This window comes from Erythrolamprus reginae, chromosome Z (assembly GCF_031021105.1).
Source record: "Erythrolamprus reginae isolate rEryReg1 chromosome Z, rEryReg1.hap1, whole genome shotgun sequence".
Taxonomy (NCBI): Eukaryota; Metazoa; Chordata; class Lepidosauria; order Squamata; family Dipsadidae; genus Erythrolamprus; species Erythrolamprus reginae.
The window spans coordinates 26,248,823-26,266,156 of record NC_091963.1 but is presented as its reverse complement, the minus strand read 5'-3'; the positions used below and the strand labels follow the sequence as shown (position 1 = coordinate 26,266,156).

General features: G+C 38.4%; 1 protein-coding gene across 1 annotated transcript in view; it reads left to right on the top strand.

Annotated features, from left to right (window-relative positions):
• Positions 1–17,022, top strand: part of PTTG1IP2 (PTTG1IP family member 2) — a 33,796-nt gene extending 16,774 nt beyond the window's left edge. Inside the window, 4 exon segments of the mRNA XM_070729697.1 lie at positions 3,606–3,674; positions 9,546–9,592; positions 11,283–11,339; positions 14,685–17,022. Coding sequence (XP_070585798.1) covers positions 3,606–3,674; positions 9,546–9,592; positions 11,283–11,339; positions 14,685–14,734 — 223 coding nt within the window. The 3' untranslated portion in view covers positions 14,735–17,022.
• The last annotated feature ends 312 nt before the right edge of the window (positions 17,023–17,334 follow it).

The window sequence follows — 17,334 nt, the reverse complement described above, 5'->3', positions numbered from 1 at the left end:
AAGATGGGGTAAAGGCAAAGGGGAAACCCCATCTTCGGCTCCTCGCTGCTGCCGCGCTGCGGAGCGGATCAGGTGTTGGGCGGCTGAAGGAACCTTCCCTTGGTCTTCCTGCCGCCCAGGCAAAGGGGAAACTCCAAGATCGCTTGCCGCTTTGCAGCTTGGAGCCTTGCTTCGCCTCCTTCGCTGCAATAGGCAAGCGGCAAGCGATCTTGAGAAAGAGAGAGAAAGGAGGGCGACTTGCCAGTCCACGCCCCCCTGGATGAACAGCCTCGCATGGCCCCAGCGCCGGGCTCCGCTGTTGCCTCCGCCCCCATTCGGCTCTGCAGCTGAGAGGCCTTCCCGGCAGAGCCCTCCCCAACAGCTCCCGCTGCCAGCGCAAAAAAGAAAAGAAAAAGAAATCCCCAAAAGAGGCAGGCACAAAGCGGGGGCACAAGGGGAGCTGCCCGGCAGAGGTTGCTTTTTTTCTTCTCGTGGGCAAGTGGAGGGGGGGAGAGAGAAGGGAGGAAGAGAGTGTGAGAGAGGAAGAAAGAGAGAGAGAAATGATAGAAAAAAGGGGAGAAAAAAGAGAAATGAGAAAATGATTGAAGCATAGTGACAGGAAAGAAAGAGACAGAGAAGTGACTCTTGGTGATGACGTATGACGTCATCGGGTGGGAAAAACCGTGGTATAGCAAAAAAACCGTGGAGTATTTTTTAATTAATATTTTGTGAAAAACCGCGTTGCAGCGTTTCGCACTAATCGAGACCGTGCTAATCGAGGGATCACTGTACATTGATTATAATTAATCAGCTTTTTAAAAGCTTCCTGAATGGATCTCTCAAGATGCACTCCATGGTAGCACTTGGATTACATTAGTCCTTGACTTACGGTAGTAGTCCTTGACTTACAATAGTAGTCCTTGACTTAACAATAGTTTATTTAGTGGCTTGGAAATTACAATGGCACTGAAAAAAGTGACACGACCATTTCAGCATCCTGATAGTCATGTGATCAAGATTCACATAGTTAGCAACTGACACATATTTATAACTTTCCCAGCGTCCTGGGTTATGTTATCACCTTTTGCCAGCTCTGATGAGCAAACTCAGTGGTAGTCAAATTCACTTAACAATCATATTATTAACTTAACAACCGCAGTTTCACTTAGCAACTGTGGCAAGTTGTGAAAAATGAGGTAAAAGTCATTTAACAAATTTCTCACTTACCAACACAAATTTTGGACTCAAGTGAGGTTATAAATTGAGGACTGCTTGAACTCATTCAATTGCTCTTTATGGAGGTGGGTCCTAAAGGGAAAAAAAGTAATATACTACTAGTTCAGCAACTGTTTGGTGCTGAATAAATAGTGTTTGTGATGAGGTCTCAAAGTTTTGGCCGTCCCAGTGTGATCACAATCTGGGCAATTGGCAACTAGTTCACACTTAAAATAGTTGCTGCATCCTGCAAGCCATGTGATTACCATTTGCAATCTCCTCTTCTGGCTCCCCACAGTCAAAAGCAATGGGACAACTAGTTGGAAAGAGGCCATAAAGGAAGGTCGCAGCACTCTCGTTCTTGCATGCACTTATGCAGCACAGCATCCGCCCTCCATATCTTGCATACACTCACCACAAACCTCCCACCTTGCTTAACTCTGTAGTACTCATTTGCCTTCATGTTTGTAAACCACTAAAGCCTTGTGGCTTCCTACTGGCTTCCCCATTCACTTTCTGGGAAGCTAGCAAGAAGTTGCAAGCCATGTCATGTGAACTGTAGCTTAATTGTGATCCTTGCTTAACAATAAGAAGAGGAAGTCAGTGATTAGTGTCACTAACCAGTGCAATCACATGCCATGGCACTTTATGACTGTACTGACTGATAACCTGGCATTGCCCTGGTATTTATAGATGTTGAAGGCTTTGTTTGACAGAGAACCATTGAGAGGGGCATTTCTTCCCCCCTCCCATACGCTCCTCTTTCTTGCCTTGTTCTACGACCTTGGCACTTTACCCAAAATTCATCAGGCACTTCCCCATTGGTCCATTGGAGGGCGAACGTCACGGCTGGCTTTCCAGAGGAAGCTGCAAAGGTATACATCACAAATAATTGCTGCTCTAGGATACTACACTCGCTCTCCTTAAAAGACCAATGTGTTTCAGGATTATGCTGGAACAGACCTACAGTGTTCCCTCGATTTTCGCGGGTTCGAACTTTGCGAATAGCCTATACCACGGTTTTTCAAAAAATATTAATTAAAAAATACTTCACGGGGTTTTTTCTATACCACAGTTTTTCCCGCCCGATGATGTGATACATCATCGCCAAACTAATAATTTTTGCAAATAAATAACAAAAAATAATAATTATTGTTAATAAATAATTATGTTTATAAATATCAGGATTACTAAGTGTCTTATTCAATGGTGAATACCAGTAATAATGGTGAGCAAATTGTTGTTAAGGGAATGGGAAATGGTAATTTAGGGGTTTAAAGTTGTAAGGGATGGCTTGTGATACTGTCCATAGTCAAAAATAGTGTATTTACTTCCGCATCTCTACTTCGCGGAAATTCGACTTTCGCGGGCGGTCTTGGAACGCATCCCCGCGAAAATTGAGGGAACATTGTATATACACCCCAGGGATGTACTCCCCCCTCCCCCCCCCTCCAGTATTTGTTTCCAGAGGGTACGTCATCTGTGTGCCAAGTTTGGCTGAAATTGCTTGAGGCATTCCAGAATTATGCTGGAGAAGACATACATACAGCCTTTTTTATATAGATAGATAGAAGAAAAAAGGTTTGCTTAATGATGGAAGTTCCAGGCCATATTGATATTGTAAACTTTACATACAATATTATATATAAATCTGTTAAGAAAATTAATCTTTAAACCATGCTTACATATTAACTAATCTTTAAATTAATTAATTTAAAGATTAATTAATTAATTAATCTTTAAACCATGCTTACATATTAATAAACCAAGTCAAATGGTATTTTTTGAATAATTGTTCAATGTCGTACATAACATGTCCACTGGATGTCAGTGTTCTTTCTTGAAATGGTCAAAGTATAGTAGTAGTAAATGAAATTTTCTATTTTGTGTAACAAATCAAAAGTTAATAGCTAAGAAATATTTATTTTTCTATTGATTCCTTTTCACACTTGTTTTTCTATGTGAATTGAAAGTAGAGAATGGCCACTATTCTACTTAACAGAAAAATAAATTTGGTAATACTTGTATGATTCTGTTTGTCATGTTGTCAAGTATCCTGATAAATTGTGCACTTTGAAAGCTTGAGAGTATATTAGATGAGGCTCATTTTTATATAAAACAAATCTCTTTACTATATCTAAAGTACATTAAATCTGAATAATTTAAGAATTAAATTAAAATGTTAGGATGAAGTGTGAATTTAATAGCATTTGATAATGTGGGATTGAGATACATCCTGATCATAAGTAAAGATATTATTTCTGATTAGTTTAAAGTTTGTAAAGGGGCCTGCTTTGAAGCTGCAAGATTAAAAATAGGATAATTTCATGTTGTAAGTTTGATACTTTAATAATTTAATGCCACCTGAATGCATAGTACTGAAATATTCACAAACTTTTTCTCATTTTCAGGAGAATTGATGAAGAAGAGGAAACATTTATTGGTGACCGGGAAGAAAAACGACTGCAACACGCTCAACGGTAAGTTTGGAAAATGTTTTTAATTGTAATACGTACCACTCTCTTAGAAAATCTTAAGTATTCGCTTCTGTAATATTATTAGGTTGCAGAAACAGAAAAATATTCCTGATATCTTTCAGCCTGTTCTTAGTGAAAAGCTTTGAGTTTCAAAATAGTCTATTGGCTTGTTACAAGCAAGGATCCAAGTTTATTGCTGGTCACAAGTGGAAATGTGGCAGGTAACCAGTTGCAACAATCTGGGCTACTCATAGGTTGAAATTCTGCCAATATCCTTGCCATAGTGCTGCTTCTTTTTATAGGTAGTCCTTGAGTTACAACCAATTATTTAACAAGCTTTTAAAATGAGCATGAAAAAAGTGACTTTGACAGTTGTTACAGAATCCTTGCGGTCATGTATCAAAATTTGGATCCTTGGCAAATCGCATGTATTTATGATGGCTGCTGTATGTCACATGATCACTATTTTCAAGCAGCAAAGTCAATAGAGAAAGCTAGATTTTGCTTAATGACTAGATGATTTGCTTAACCACCACAGTGACTTGCTTAATGAGCGCATTGCTTACCAACAGACGTTTGGGTCCCAATTGTCATAAGTCAAGAACTACTAATTGTATTCTGCTGGAATTCAGTTCTGCAGAGCAAAATAAGGATAAATAATAATAATTTTTTATGTGTATGCATTGCAGAGATCTGCACTGAGTGGGCTGTAGCCTAGGGTATAAGATTAGATTTATTGGATTAGATTAGATTTATTGGATTTATATGCCGCCCCTCTCCGTAGACTCGGGGCGGCTCACAACAATGGTAAGCAATACATAGTAACAAATCTAATATTTAGCAATCTAAATTACAGTTTTAGATTAAAAAATCCAAAAGAAACCCCAATATATAAAAAACAAGCACACAGTCGAATCATACACAGAAACTACATGGGCAAGGGGGAGATGTTTCAATTCCCCCATGCCTGACGGCAGAGGTGGGTTTTAAGGAGTTTCCGAAAGGCAAGGAGGGTGGGGGCAATCCTAATCTCTGGGGGGAGCTGGTTCCAGAGGGCCGGAGCCACCACAGAGAAGGCTCTTCCTCTAGGTCCCGCCAGACGACATTGTTTAGTCGACGGGACTCGGAGAAGGCCCACTCTGTGGGACCTAACCGGTCGCTGGGATTCGTGCGGCAGAAGGCGGTCCCGGAGATAGTCTGGTCCGATGCCATGTAGGGCTTTATAGGTCATAACCAACACTTTGAATTGTGACCGGAAACTGATCCGCAACCAGTGCAGACTGCGGAGTAACATGGGCTTACTTAGAGAAACCCATGATTGCTCTCGCAGCTGCATTCTGCACGATCTGAAGTTTCCGAACACTTTTCAAAGGTGGCCCCATGTAGAGAGTATTACAGTAGTCGAGCCTCGAGGCGATGAGGGCATGAGTGACTGTGAGCAGTGACTCCCGATCCAGATAAGGCCGCAACTGGTGCTCCAGGCGAACCTGGGCAAACGCCCCCCTCACCACAGCTAAAATATGTTTCTCTAATGTGAGCTGTGGATCGAGGAGGACGCCCAAGTTGTGGACCCTCTCTGAGGGGGTCAATACTCCCCCCCCCATGGTAATAGAAGGACAGATGGAGTTGTCCTTGGGAGGCAAAACCCACAGCCATTCCGTTTTATCCGGGTTGAGTTTGAGTCTGTTGACACCCATACAGGCTCCAACAGCCTCCAGGCACCGGCACATCTCTTCCACTGCTTCATTGACTGTACATGGGGTGGAGATGTACAGCTGGGTATCATCAGCCTCCCGATTGTCTCACAATCGGGAGGCTGTGAGTTCCAACCTAGATAGAGGCAGATATTTCTTTCTTCTATATCTGCTGAAAAGAAACTCTGCATTGATGACAAGGAAGAGCATCTGGCCGGTAAACATTCAGCTCCATTCAGTTGCTCAGATTTCAGCCAGAAAGGGATTATGGGGTTGTTAAAAAAGAATGATTGCAGAGATCATCTCTGGTTGACTAGGATTGATCAGTTGCACAACAAAAATTCTGGTTTATTTGTTTGTTTAATTACTATTCATATTTTGTTTGTCATCCATCTCCCTTTCAAATAGCCAGTGCCTGGCTGTTTACAGGGTACCTTTTCTGTTGCAAAATTTTGCAGCCATTTCTAAGTTACAAGAAGGGCCTTTTTGAAGATGCCCAGTTGTTAATCTGGGATGAAGGAGAAAAGCTGTTCTGTTGCCTGTGGGCTATGGAACAAACTCCCTTGGAAGTTAAATACAGTGTTCCCTCGATTTCCGCGGGGGATGCGTTCCGAGACCACCCTCGAAAGTCGAATTTCCGCGAAGTAGAGATGCAGAGGTAAATACACTATTTTTGGCTATGAACAGTATCACAGACCTTCCCTTAACACTTTAAACCCCTAAATTACCATTTCCCATTCCCTTAACAACCATTTACTCACCATTATTACTGGTACTCACCATGGAATGAGATACTTAGTGATCCTGATATTTATAAACATAATTATTTATTAACAATAATTATTTTTTTTGTTATTTATTTGCAAAAATTATTAGTTTGGCGATGACATATGATGTCATTGGGTGGAAAAAACCGTGGTATAGGAAAAAAACCGCGAAGTATTTTTTAATTAATATTTTTTGAAAAACCGTGGTATAGGCTGTCCGCGAAGTTCGAACCCGCAAAAATCGAGGGAACACTGTATTGCTTTCTTCTTTCTACGTATAGAAAAATCATAAAGGCATAGCTCCTTCATTAAGCTTTTAATTATTAATTGACTGTGTTAACTTTTTTAACTTTTAAGCATTGTAAATAGTTTTTAAAATTTTGGTAGCCACTGAAAATAGAAATTAAATATATACTGCCCCCCAAAATAAAGGGAACACTTAAACAACAGAATATAATTCCAAGTAAATCAAACTTCTGTGGGGAAGTTTGGAAGCAACACTGATGGACAATCAATTTCATTTTGTTGTCAGCACATTCAACTTTGTACAGAACAAAGTACTCGATGAGAATATTTCATTCATTCAGATCTAGGATGTGTTATTTGAGTGTTCCCTTTATTTTTTTGAGCAGTGTATAAATCAAATAAATATATTCTTAAAATGCATGTCTTATCTAGAGACTTCCATAATGTAGAGTTTTTAAAAACTCATATGTAAGAATCACAGGCAAATTTACATAAAGTCTAATGAAATGTAATTCACTTTTAGATAAAGTTTTAGAGAAAGTTGCAGAAATGTCCTGCGGCTTTTCAGAACAAGAACTTGGGGTGCATAAGCATTTTCTATCCTTGATAAATATGCAGAGTGATAAAAAAAATCTTTACCTGAAAACTAGATGAGAACTTTTATTGATTTCCTTTTTTAAAGAAACTGTTAAAACAACAAATAAAATGACTATTTATGAAGGCATGAAAAAAGCTAACTGCATCCTAAGCAAAGAAGGGACAAGCTTAGGGTTATGCCAGACCAAGTGAGGCCCATCAGGATGTAAATGGAAGAAGAAAAAATTGAGAAACCATGTATTTTGGAGGTAAAAATGAATAAAATCTCCAGAGGCAATAAAACCTTGTTGTTTTTTACTACATATTTCCACAACTAATCATGTTTTGGGTATTCTGTGACCTACTTCTTTCTAAGGTGAAGCCCTAATTAATCACTCCCTTAATTCAGCATCTTATCTTCTTTTAGCTTTACTGCTGCAATAGGTGGAGAAGAGAGATTCAAGAAGTATGAGTGTGTGGGAAAGAGGGAGAGAATTATTTATTTTATTTTGAAATTATTTGATAACCAGTACAGTGGTACCTCTACTTAAGAACCTAATTTGTTCCGTGACTAGGTTCTTAAGTAGAAAAGTTTGTAAGAAGAAGCAATTTTACCCATAGGAATCAATGTAAAAGCAAATAATGCGTGCAATTGGGGAAACCACAGAGAGGGTGGAGGCCCTGTTTTTTCCTAGGAGATTCCTAGAAAGGTCCCATGGAGGCTTCTCCCCGTCAAGTATGTATTGGTGGTAAACAAAGATATAATATATAATATACAAAGATATAATACGTGATACTAGTAAAAGAGAAACATTAGGACAGGAGACGAAAGGCACTCTGGTTCACTTATGCACTCCCCTTACTGACCTCTTAGGAATCAGGAGAGGTCAACAGTAGATAATTTAAGTATAAAGTTTGGGGGTTAGGTGATGATACTACAGAGTCTGATAGTGATTTCCATGCAGCAACTACTAATGATTCTATCAACTAATGAATCTATCCAGTAAATCACAAGGGATTTAAACAGATATCATTGCCTATTCTAAGCCAGAGGTATAGATGTCTTTCGGTTCTTGTCCTCCATGTCAAACAAAATTTACTGTTGGCATTGAGCTATTGTGTACAACAGATTTCCTGCAGTTCTTTCAATTTTAGCTACTGAGCTGATCAGTCCAGGGAAGTCCATTAATTGATGGAAATTAGTTGATTGGAAATTAGAAAAAAAAAATCTGAAACATTCTACTGTTTTATGATTACATGAGATTATATTTACTGGTACTTTCTTAGCTTTTCTATAAAGTGCCATAATCTAGAACTTAATTTATTTTACCTTTGAAAAACCTTCCATTTTAGAAGCATTATACAGTGATCCCCCGCTCGTTGCGAGGGTTCCGTTCCAGGACCCCCCGCAACGAGCGGGTTTTCGCGAAGTAGCGCTGCGGAAGTAAAAACACCATCTGCGCATGTGCAGATGGTGTTTTTACTCCCACAGCGCTAGCGAGGAGCCGAAGATTGGGGGCGGCGCGGCTGTTTGCCGCCGGCATGGGGGGCTTCCTAGCAGCCCCCCAAACCCGGGTTGGGGGTCCGGGGGGCGCTGGCTCTCGGCGCTTTCGAGCTGAGTCCGGGAGCGAATTCGCTTCCGGACTCAGCTCAAAAGCGCCGATAGCCAGCGCCAACGAACGGCTTGTCCACGCTGGCTCTCGGCGCTTTTGAGCTGAGTCCGGGAGCGAATTCGCTTCCGGACTCAGCTCAAAAGCGCCGATAGCCAGCGCCAACGAACGGCTTGTCCACGCTGGCTCTCGGCGCTTTCGAGCTGAGTCCGGGAGCGAATTCGCTTCCGGACTCAGCTCAAAAGCGCCGATAGCCAGCGCCAGCGAACGGCTTGTCCACGCTGGCTCTCGGCGCTTTCGAGCTGAGTCCTGGAGCGAATTCGCTTCAGGACTCAGCTCGAAAGCGCCGAGAATGAACGGCGTGGGCGGGCGAAGGGCGGGCGGCAGCGAGGAGTTTGCGTGGGCGGTGGGGAAACTCCTCGCTGACGCCAGCAAGAGGGGGAAGACCCAGGGAAGCCGCCCAGCAGCTGATCTCCCGGTTGCCATCTACGCATGCGTGCCCATAGAAAAAACGGGCACGCATGCGTAGATGGTATTTTGACTTCCGGGTTGAAAAATCGCGAAGTACCCTGTTCGCAATGGTTGGGGACGCAATAAACGGGGGATCACTGTATATGCTAAAATTTAAAGAGGTTGGTTGGTTCTCATACCACATTTGTTATATGTGCTCAGTCAATGGAAATCAATACAGATAAAATTTGGAGCAGTGAAAACAACTTTGAACTAAGGATTGATTCAGATGCTACAGAAGTATGTACAGACATGAAAATCATGCTGCAATATCAGATATATTGTAACTTGTGTTAATATAGTTGATAATTGAATTTATGGATTTATAAATCATTGTAGATATAATCCATTTTCCCTAATTGTAATTGCTATACAGAATATTATTAGTCAGCACTGGTTTGTCATTTTTATTTTATAATAGTCATTATCTTAAATATTTGTTATATTCTCTAATATTAATAACCTTTGCAGGAGACATGAAAGAAAAGTGAAATATGATGAGCTACGCAGAAAATATGGTATGTATAACATAATTTCTATCCGAAGCTTTTTATCTCAACAGTGTTTATAAGCATGATATGTAAATTCTGTTTAGCAAAGGAAAATGGCTGATTACTGGAACCTCTTATTCAATTTGTTCCTATATCATTAAGTGTTTTGCAGTGCAATTTCTGAAATTGTGAGGTTAAGCAGTTTTCCTGAGTCATTAGACATTCTGCTTGTAAAGTGATGGGCAGGTTTAAACAATATCTCTTCATGCATATTATTCAATGCCTGAATACAGTTTTATAGTCCATGTAAGTGTTTGGGTTAAATGTTTGCCCTTGGCATAACATTAATCCAATATATAGTACAATCAAAATTTTGGCTGCATTCACTTATCACACATAATTAACATGATATATAATCATAGTTAATGTGTAATTTGTTTTAGGACAATGAAACACATTTTTTTTAAAAAAATAGATTCAAATAGATGTATTTGAATTTTCACTCATAAGCACCACAACAGTGATTAATATAAAGCCATGTTTGGCATTCAAAAATATCAAATTCTGCCTTGTTCAGTTCATTTTTTAAAAATGAAGTGCAACTTTGTGGGAGCTTTGAATACAATCATGGCATAGATAGACAGACAGACAGCATTTTTTACACCAAGAGGTCAGTTAATTTTAATGCTACAGGCCTATTGAATTGTGACTATCTCAGTTGCTTATTATAGAAAAAAATAAAATTGAAATAAAGAAATCAATATTATTGAGCCATCAGTGGCATATATGACCCAGCTATAAGCATAAGGGACAGTTTACCATAAAATTAAAATAAACTTGTATTTCACCCGGATACAGAGGAAAAATAAGCAACAGATAAAGTTGCTTGCTCTATTTTGAAAAGGAATTCTCTCTCATATTTATGCATGAATGCATAATAGAGGGGAAATAATTTGCTAACACATTTCTAAATTAAGATGACTGCAGACTTGTTTTGTTAGAGAGAAAAATCATCCTCCCATTCCCCCCCTTTAACTTTTCTTTCTCCATTTAAATGGTAATTATACATTGATAATGCATTCCATGTGTCCCTCACTCTAGCTGTAGTCCTTTTGGAATTCAGCAGCACTTCGAAAGTGGACTGCTCCACATGAGTGGTTTCTTTGTGCAAGGATTTGTCTGTTATTTTCCATATATTCTTGAATGAATATACATTGCCCAAATTCTTCTTTCATTGCTAAATGAAACTAAGAATTCATTTTCTTAAGAAATATATTTGTATTCTTGAACATTCTAGGAGAAAAATGCAATTGTTTCCATAATTGTCTTTAGACTGAAAAACTTGTTACAGAATAGAGGAAGCATCGATAGAAGGGAATGGAATATTAATGGCTCAGGGTTGATCTCTAAAATCCCTGATGCTCTGAGGTGTTTTTTTTTACAGATATATCATTACCAAACTAGGTAATACAGTGTTTCCCTGAAAATAAAGACACTGTCTTATATTTTTTTGAACCCAGAAATAAGCGCTTGGCCTTATTGCCATCCACTCAAAAGCCCAACTGGGCTTATTATCAGGGGATGACTTATTTTTTTGGGGGGGAGGGTATAATCAGTGCAACAAAAAAGGTCAAAAATGATCACAGGTCCCATATATTATTGATGGACTAGAGTTCGGTTTTTACTCTCAAAAGCTACAATTTTATCAATATTGTAGGTGTCAACAGCCCCAAAAATGTTTGTGATGAGCAAGACAAAGAAAATACTAGTGCAGGTAATCCTTGTATTATGATGATGGCAATTGGGATTTTGAATTGTTTGAATCACTAAATAATGTGGACATAAAAACACAATAATATGCAGCAACATTGCTTAATGATGGCAATCCCTGCACCCACTGCCATTGCTAAGCAAGGATAAAGGGTCATTAGGGTGAGCATTTCCTTCCTGTCAGATTCCAACAACCAAAGCAAATGGGAAAGCCCTCAGGAAATCGATGGGGACTTCGAAGTAGGCTGGGAGGCAGGTAAGTGGCTGCTGTTGAGGGTGCACAAATGGTGATGGCGGCATGGCACAATCTCAACAAGGCTTGGCAGCAGTCCACAAGTGGCTAGAGACTGCACAAGTTGTTGTGGAGGCACGGTGTGAGGTTCAGGAGAATGCACAAAGGTGTACACGTGGCAAATGGTGTGCGGAGGGCTTTGAAGAGGGTACGTGGGTGGTAGAAACTTATCCAAATAAATTGTGTCCTCTGCCAGCTTCCCCATTGACTTTACTTATGGGAAGCCAGCGAGAAAGATTGCAAAATGCAATCTTTACTACATGATACTGCAACCATGCAAATGTAAGCCTGTTGCATGGATTGTGATCATTTAGCTACGAGATGCTAGAGTGGCGGGAACTTTAAAGAATATTGGTAAGCACCAGTAATCCAACATAATTACTTCAAGCTGTCATGAACTACCAGTGCATTAGGTATTCCCATTTCCTATTACTACCTCCCCTGGAAATGGTTTGTAAAAATACACTGTAGTGACATAACAGAAGTTAAAGGGGACATTATTATAACAGCCAGACAAAATTGACATAAGTCTGTTGTTTTTAATAGCAACCTCATATTTATTCCCCATAATCATTAATGCTGCGTTTTTTGTAGACGTTTTCCCTTTCTAGGGTTGCTTATAGTTGTATGTATTGTATCATGACTATCATAATTACAGTAGTCTTGCATTTTATTTTTTAAATTATGTAATTTATAATGAATAGGATAACATATTTGATGTAATACATGTATGTTTGCACTTGCATAGGTGAACATCAGAATGAAGTTTACTGCATGGATATTCACTACAATTATCTACGCAACTTACTGATTAAAATCTAGCTACCCTAATCACCCCATCTTGGCCCCCTATATATTGTGTTCTGTAAATCTTGTTCGTCCTTGACATTAAAGATAGGACTTTCTAGTGCAATAGAAGTGCTCTATAAATGCCCTTCCTGCATTGTGTTATGATTGCCCTTTAAACTGTATTGATACTGCCATTGTTCTGCTTATCCTTCAATGCCATAAATTGTTATGTAAGCACCATATGCCAATCTCAATTGCTCATTTAACTGGTGAGCAATCTAGTTAGTATATACACAGGGAGACTTCTTTCTGTCTGGGGAGCACTCTGCCTTGATTAAAATTTTTGATGGATGATGAATGACTTACGCTTTAGATTAACTTGAAGGATGGTTTGAAGGCTTCTAGACTTTAATTGGCTATTAGGATTTAGCATTTTTTACAGTTAATTGCACAGATGTCCTTTTTTTTTTTATTCCAAGGATCTTGAACTAAACTACATTTAGTTAGAACTGAAAATTGGTCTATAAAAATATTTTATGAGGTGCTAGGAATATTTATAGTAGTCAATTTTTCTAGTCAAATTAATTTCATATATTATGAAAAAATCCTTTAAGTGAGATAAATGTGTGCTGTAAAAATCAGTATATATGTCTGTTACTGAGCATTAGTTAATTATGGTAACCTCGTTTCTATTTTATTTATTTTTGTATTCCACTTATAAGCCTTATAAGTAATGCAACATACAATTTCATTAAATAAAACAAGGGAATAAACATAAAAGTAAAATCTATAATATTACATTGGGAATATAGATGGTAACAGCTATCCTGATTTTAGCTCAAGATCAAGAGCCAATGGAAATAATCTCAGTGAAAGACTTTCTTAAACAACATTAGGTTAGGACTGTGTTGAATAGGATACTATTCAATAGGGCAAGTATGGTCACCGAAAAGCGCATCTCCAAACCCCCATGAGATTAGAGTTTAGTGGTGGCATGGAGTAGGCCCACATTATTAGACCTAATACAGTAGAGTGAGCAGACATAACACAAGAGAAGTAGCCCCCACAGATAAGCAGGCCTTTAAGTTGTAAAAGGCTTCATAGAAAGTGATCAGAAGCAACATGAGAAAATATTATTTTACTAGAAGAGTAGTAGATGCTTGGAACAAACTTCCAGCAGATGCGGTTGGTAAATCCACAGTAACTGAATTTAAACATGCCTGGGACAAACATATATCCATCCTAAGAGAAAATACGGGAAATAGTATAAGGGCAGACTAGATGGACCATGATATGTTCTATCGGCACCTTGAATTTTTGCTCAGAAGCTTATTGACAATTGGTGCAGCTGAACCAAAGTGCTCTCAGAACCTCTTATTCTGATGCATTCTGGACCAAGTGTTGTTTATAAATAGTTTTCAAAAGCAGCCCTACACATAGGGCACTGCAAAAGTTCAACCATAAATGTAAGGGACCAGGAAGAGAACCTTCCAATCTGCCAAAGAAGCACATTTGATGCACAAAATGGACCTATAGAAAAACTCTTCTGGCTGGAGCTGCTAATTGCTCCTTGAGCAATAATCAAGTCTAGGAGAAGTCCCAATTGTATAGCAGCAGCAGTTCCACCAGGAATTGCATTTCCCAGAAACTTGTATAGTTTCTCAAAATGGGGGACCCTTCAATTTCCAGTTACTTAGACTAGCCAGCATTGAGCCCAGGCTTGTTTTTCTCCTTTCAGTCATTAAGAAGGCACTGAGACAGGACTTTCACAGTATCTCATGGTTATCCTCGCTACAAGATAATGGGATAGCCTCTGCATATGGATGAAACCTGACTCAGTACTTGCAGTTATGGAAATAATATAGAAGGAGAGCATTAAGCTACAAGTAGCCCTACAAACAAGTAGAGTCTTAGCATTGATTTCTTCCTCTGCCATCTAGAAATAACCTGGAGAAAAGTAGTGTTTTACAGCAAGATAGTATTGCCACATCCAAAAGAATATAAAGATGAATCAGAAGAATGCCACCTTACCAAAGATCACAGACATAAATCAACCAAGACTTGGAGAGTTAAACTCACTTTATCTCAGTGCTAAGAGGGGTTGTCAGTAAGCACTTTCTGTTTGCAGTTATGACTAAAAATCCCCCTTGTTTTGTATTCATACAGAAATTGGGATGTTCCATTCTTAATAGTTATTAACCATCATGTTAAGTGAAGGACAGTTCTGTAATCTCCAGCTTAATACTTTCTTGTAATTTTATTTTTTAGGTCTGCTCCAGGATTCCGACCATCCCTATAGCAGATATGAAAACGAATGAAAAAATTACTACTGCCTTAAAACGAAATGTTGATGTTTTCCTGGCACCAAATTTGTATATAAATATTCACTAGAAAATGTTTATTTTGCTCTTTTTCCCTCCACTTTTGGGAAACCAACAGTATTATATTTGCATCTAATGATTCTAGTATAAAATGCCTTGGGTTTCCCCCCCCCCCATCGGAAAAAAAAACCTAGAGAAGTACAAGTTTGAGATAGGGGAAGAGTTTACTTTTTCTTAAACATCATATAGTTTGGGGGTGGGGAACCCGTTACTGTCATCTTTTCCATGCTGCTAAATAAAGAGTCTCTTTAAGTCTGTGTCAAGAAAGTGTTGGCAAGTATTTGACACTGCAGAGGTGAGGTATCACATAATCATAGCTTACATCACCTTTATGTTAATAGAATATAAAGGCTGTAAGTTAAAGCAACTATCACTAGGCAGTGATCTTAATGTGATCTGATGTGCTGGCTAGTCGGTACGTTCAGCACCATCAGATTCTTGAATATGGCTTCTTAATCGCTGTAACCTGCCACGGGGTCTCACTCACCTTCTTGAAATCTGCCTTTTCCACTCTTTAAACACCCTGATTGCAATGGTTATATTGTCCCTGATCCTTTGCACTTAAGGCGACACTACCTAATTGAACACTTGATTTATTAAAACAAAAAACTAAGAAGATGGTAAAAATCTGCAGTATTATATCAAATTTTTGTTAACCGTTTAGTCATGAGTTAACGGCTTTCCATTTTGGTCTCTGTACATTCGTAGATTGTGTTGAAAATTCTTGTTCTTTATTCATTCCTCAAGCAATTATCTATCCACCGTTTCTCTCCTTTTTCTAGTGCACAAACTTCTTGTATATATTTCTTTGTATATATAATCATTCCTAACATATATAGAAGCAGATATTTCCAATATATCGTTACTGTATAATTAAAATAAAACCACTGGTAGCTGTTCACTGCATTGTGCTTCAGACTTGAGAAGAAAATGCTTTGAAGCTCACCTATGTATTTTGTGTGGATCATGTAGATAACCTTCACAGTGTTACCAGGATCCCAGTATCAGTCTCTTTGCTTTTAGCAACAGTTCAGTTGGTATGGACATATGCATCCATGTATGCTCAAAAGTACATTTTTCTTTTTACATCTGAAGCACAGCATAGCTGCTTTATTTCAGTATTCATAGTTAAAACTTTTTCTTCTTAAGCAAGGAAGAAAAATGATCTAATAGACTGAAATTGCTTCATAGTGAACATTGCATAGCAATTTGAAAATGGTGGGAAATATGGTGGATTCAGAAGAACATGCTGTAACATTTTATTGTGGGTAACATTCCTCTTCTGTATTTAACTAACCTACATGCTTTGTCATCATTATGCAGCTGAAGTTCCCTAAACAAAACTTTGAAAACTTGGGCTCATTAATCCTATAGTCATTATGAAGATGTGATTTTTCAGGAATAGCTCACCAGATTTCCCATATCAAATTTGCTTTGCAGACTTGATGGTCTTTCAGAAATAGTGTTAAAGGGGGCATGTTGAGCCAAAGGAAGAACAATCTTGTTCTGTTAATTGAAGTTTTCACCCAATCAAATACAATGTAAAGCCACCAATGAGATTTAACATCCATTGTGTAGTTCCACTTGGATGCAACATCTTAAGCTAGAGCAGTATTTACTACTTTATAAACTTTTTTTAAAAGTTCAGGTAGAGAGATATCAACCTAAATAGTTTGTAAAGCCATTTGAAATAATGTGACCAGTTTATCTTTCACCTTATTTAAACCAGATTCATGATTTTTGAAAACTTAACAGCTTTAGATACTATTTCTGTAGTGAGTTCTCACTGGAGATATCTTGTGAAGTTGGAAGCTGCATGTGATGTGGATATACACACACGCACGCACCCAATTTGATCTGAACTGTTAATTGGACTGCTAGCAACTTTCTCAAGTATCTGATGGGTAAACATTTAGTTCAGCCTATTTTGTGAATGATTAATGTGAAAATGTAATTGCACCTTCTGTTTTTGATTGCCATAATAGCCTTGCTGTTCAGTATTCCCCTTTTCTCTGGATAGCCATCTATAAAGATTATCTCAGGATAATAATTTGTGAATTCACCAAGGATGTCAGATCATTGAAATTTTGCCTCAATAACTTTAGAAGGCTCCAAGATGTGTAAACTTTAGGCTTTTGTACCTAGATGTGATATGTATACAACTGGAGGATATGTTTTGGTGTTTTCTAATTCACATGAAAATTGCATTAAATTAAAAAAAATCACTTAGTCTGTTGTACTTTATTTGTTTATTTTCATGTTTTCCTTTCTTTAATTTTGTATTTTGTTATGGTTGCAAATGTGGATTAGCCAAATAAACAAACTAAGGCTATAGTTCTTCCTATGTTTATGTAAAAGCAATTTGATTGAATCTTGAATTCTATTTTACTCATGTGGGACAGAAGGAAATGGGCTATTTGGAAAAAGAAAAAAATATATACAGGTAGTCCTTGATTTATGACTGTTCAGTTAATGACTATTTCAGACAAAATGGATGTTTTACAGCCCACAAAACATTTCTGGTTATTGTAAAACAT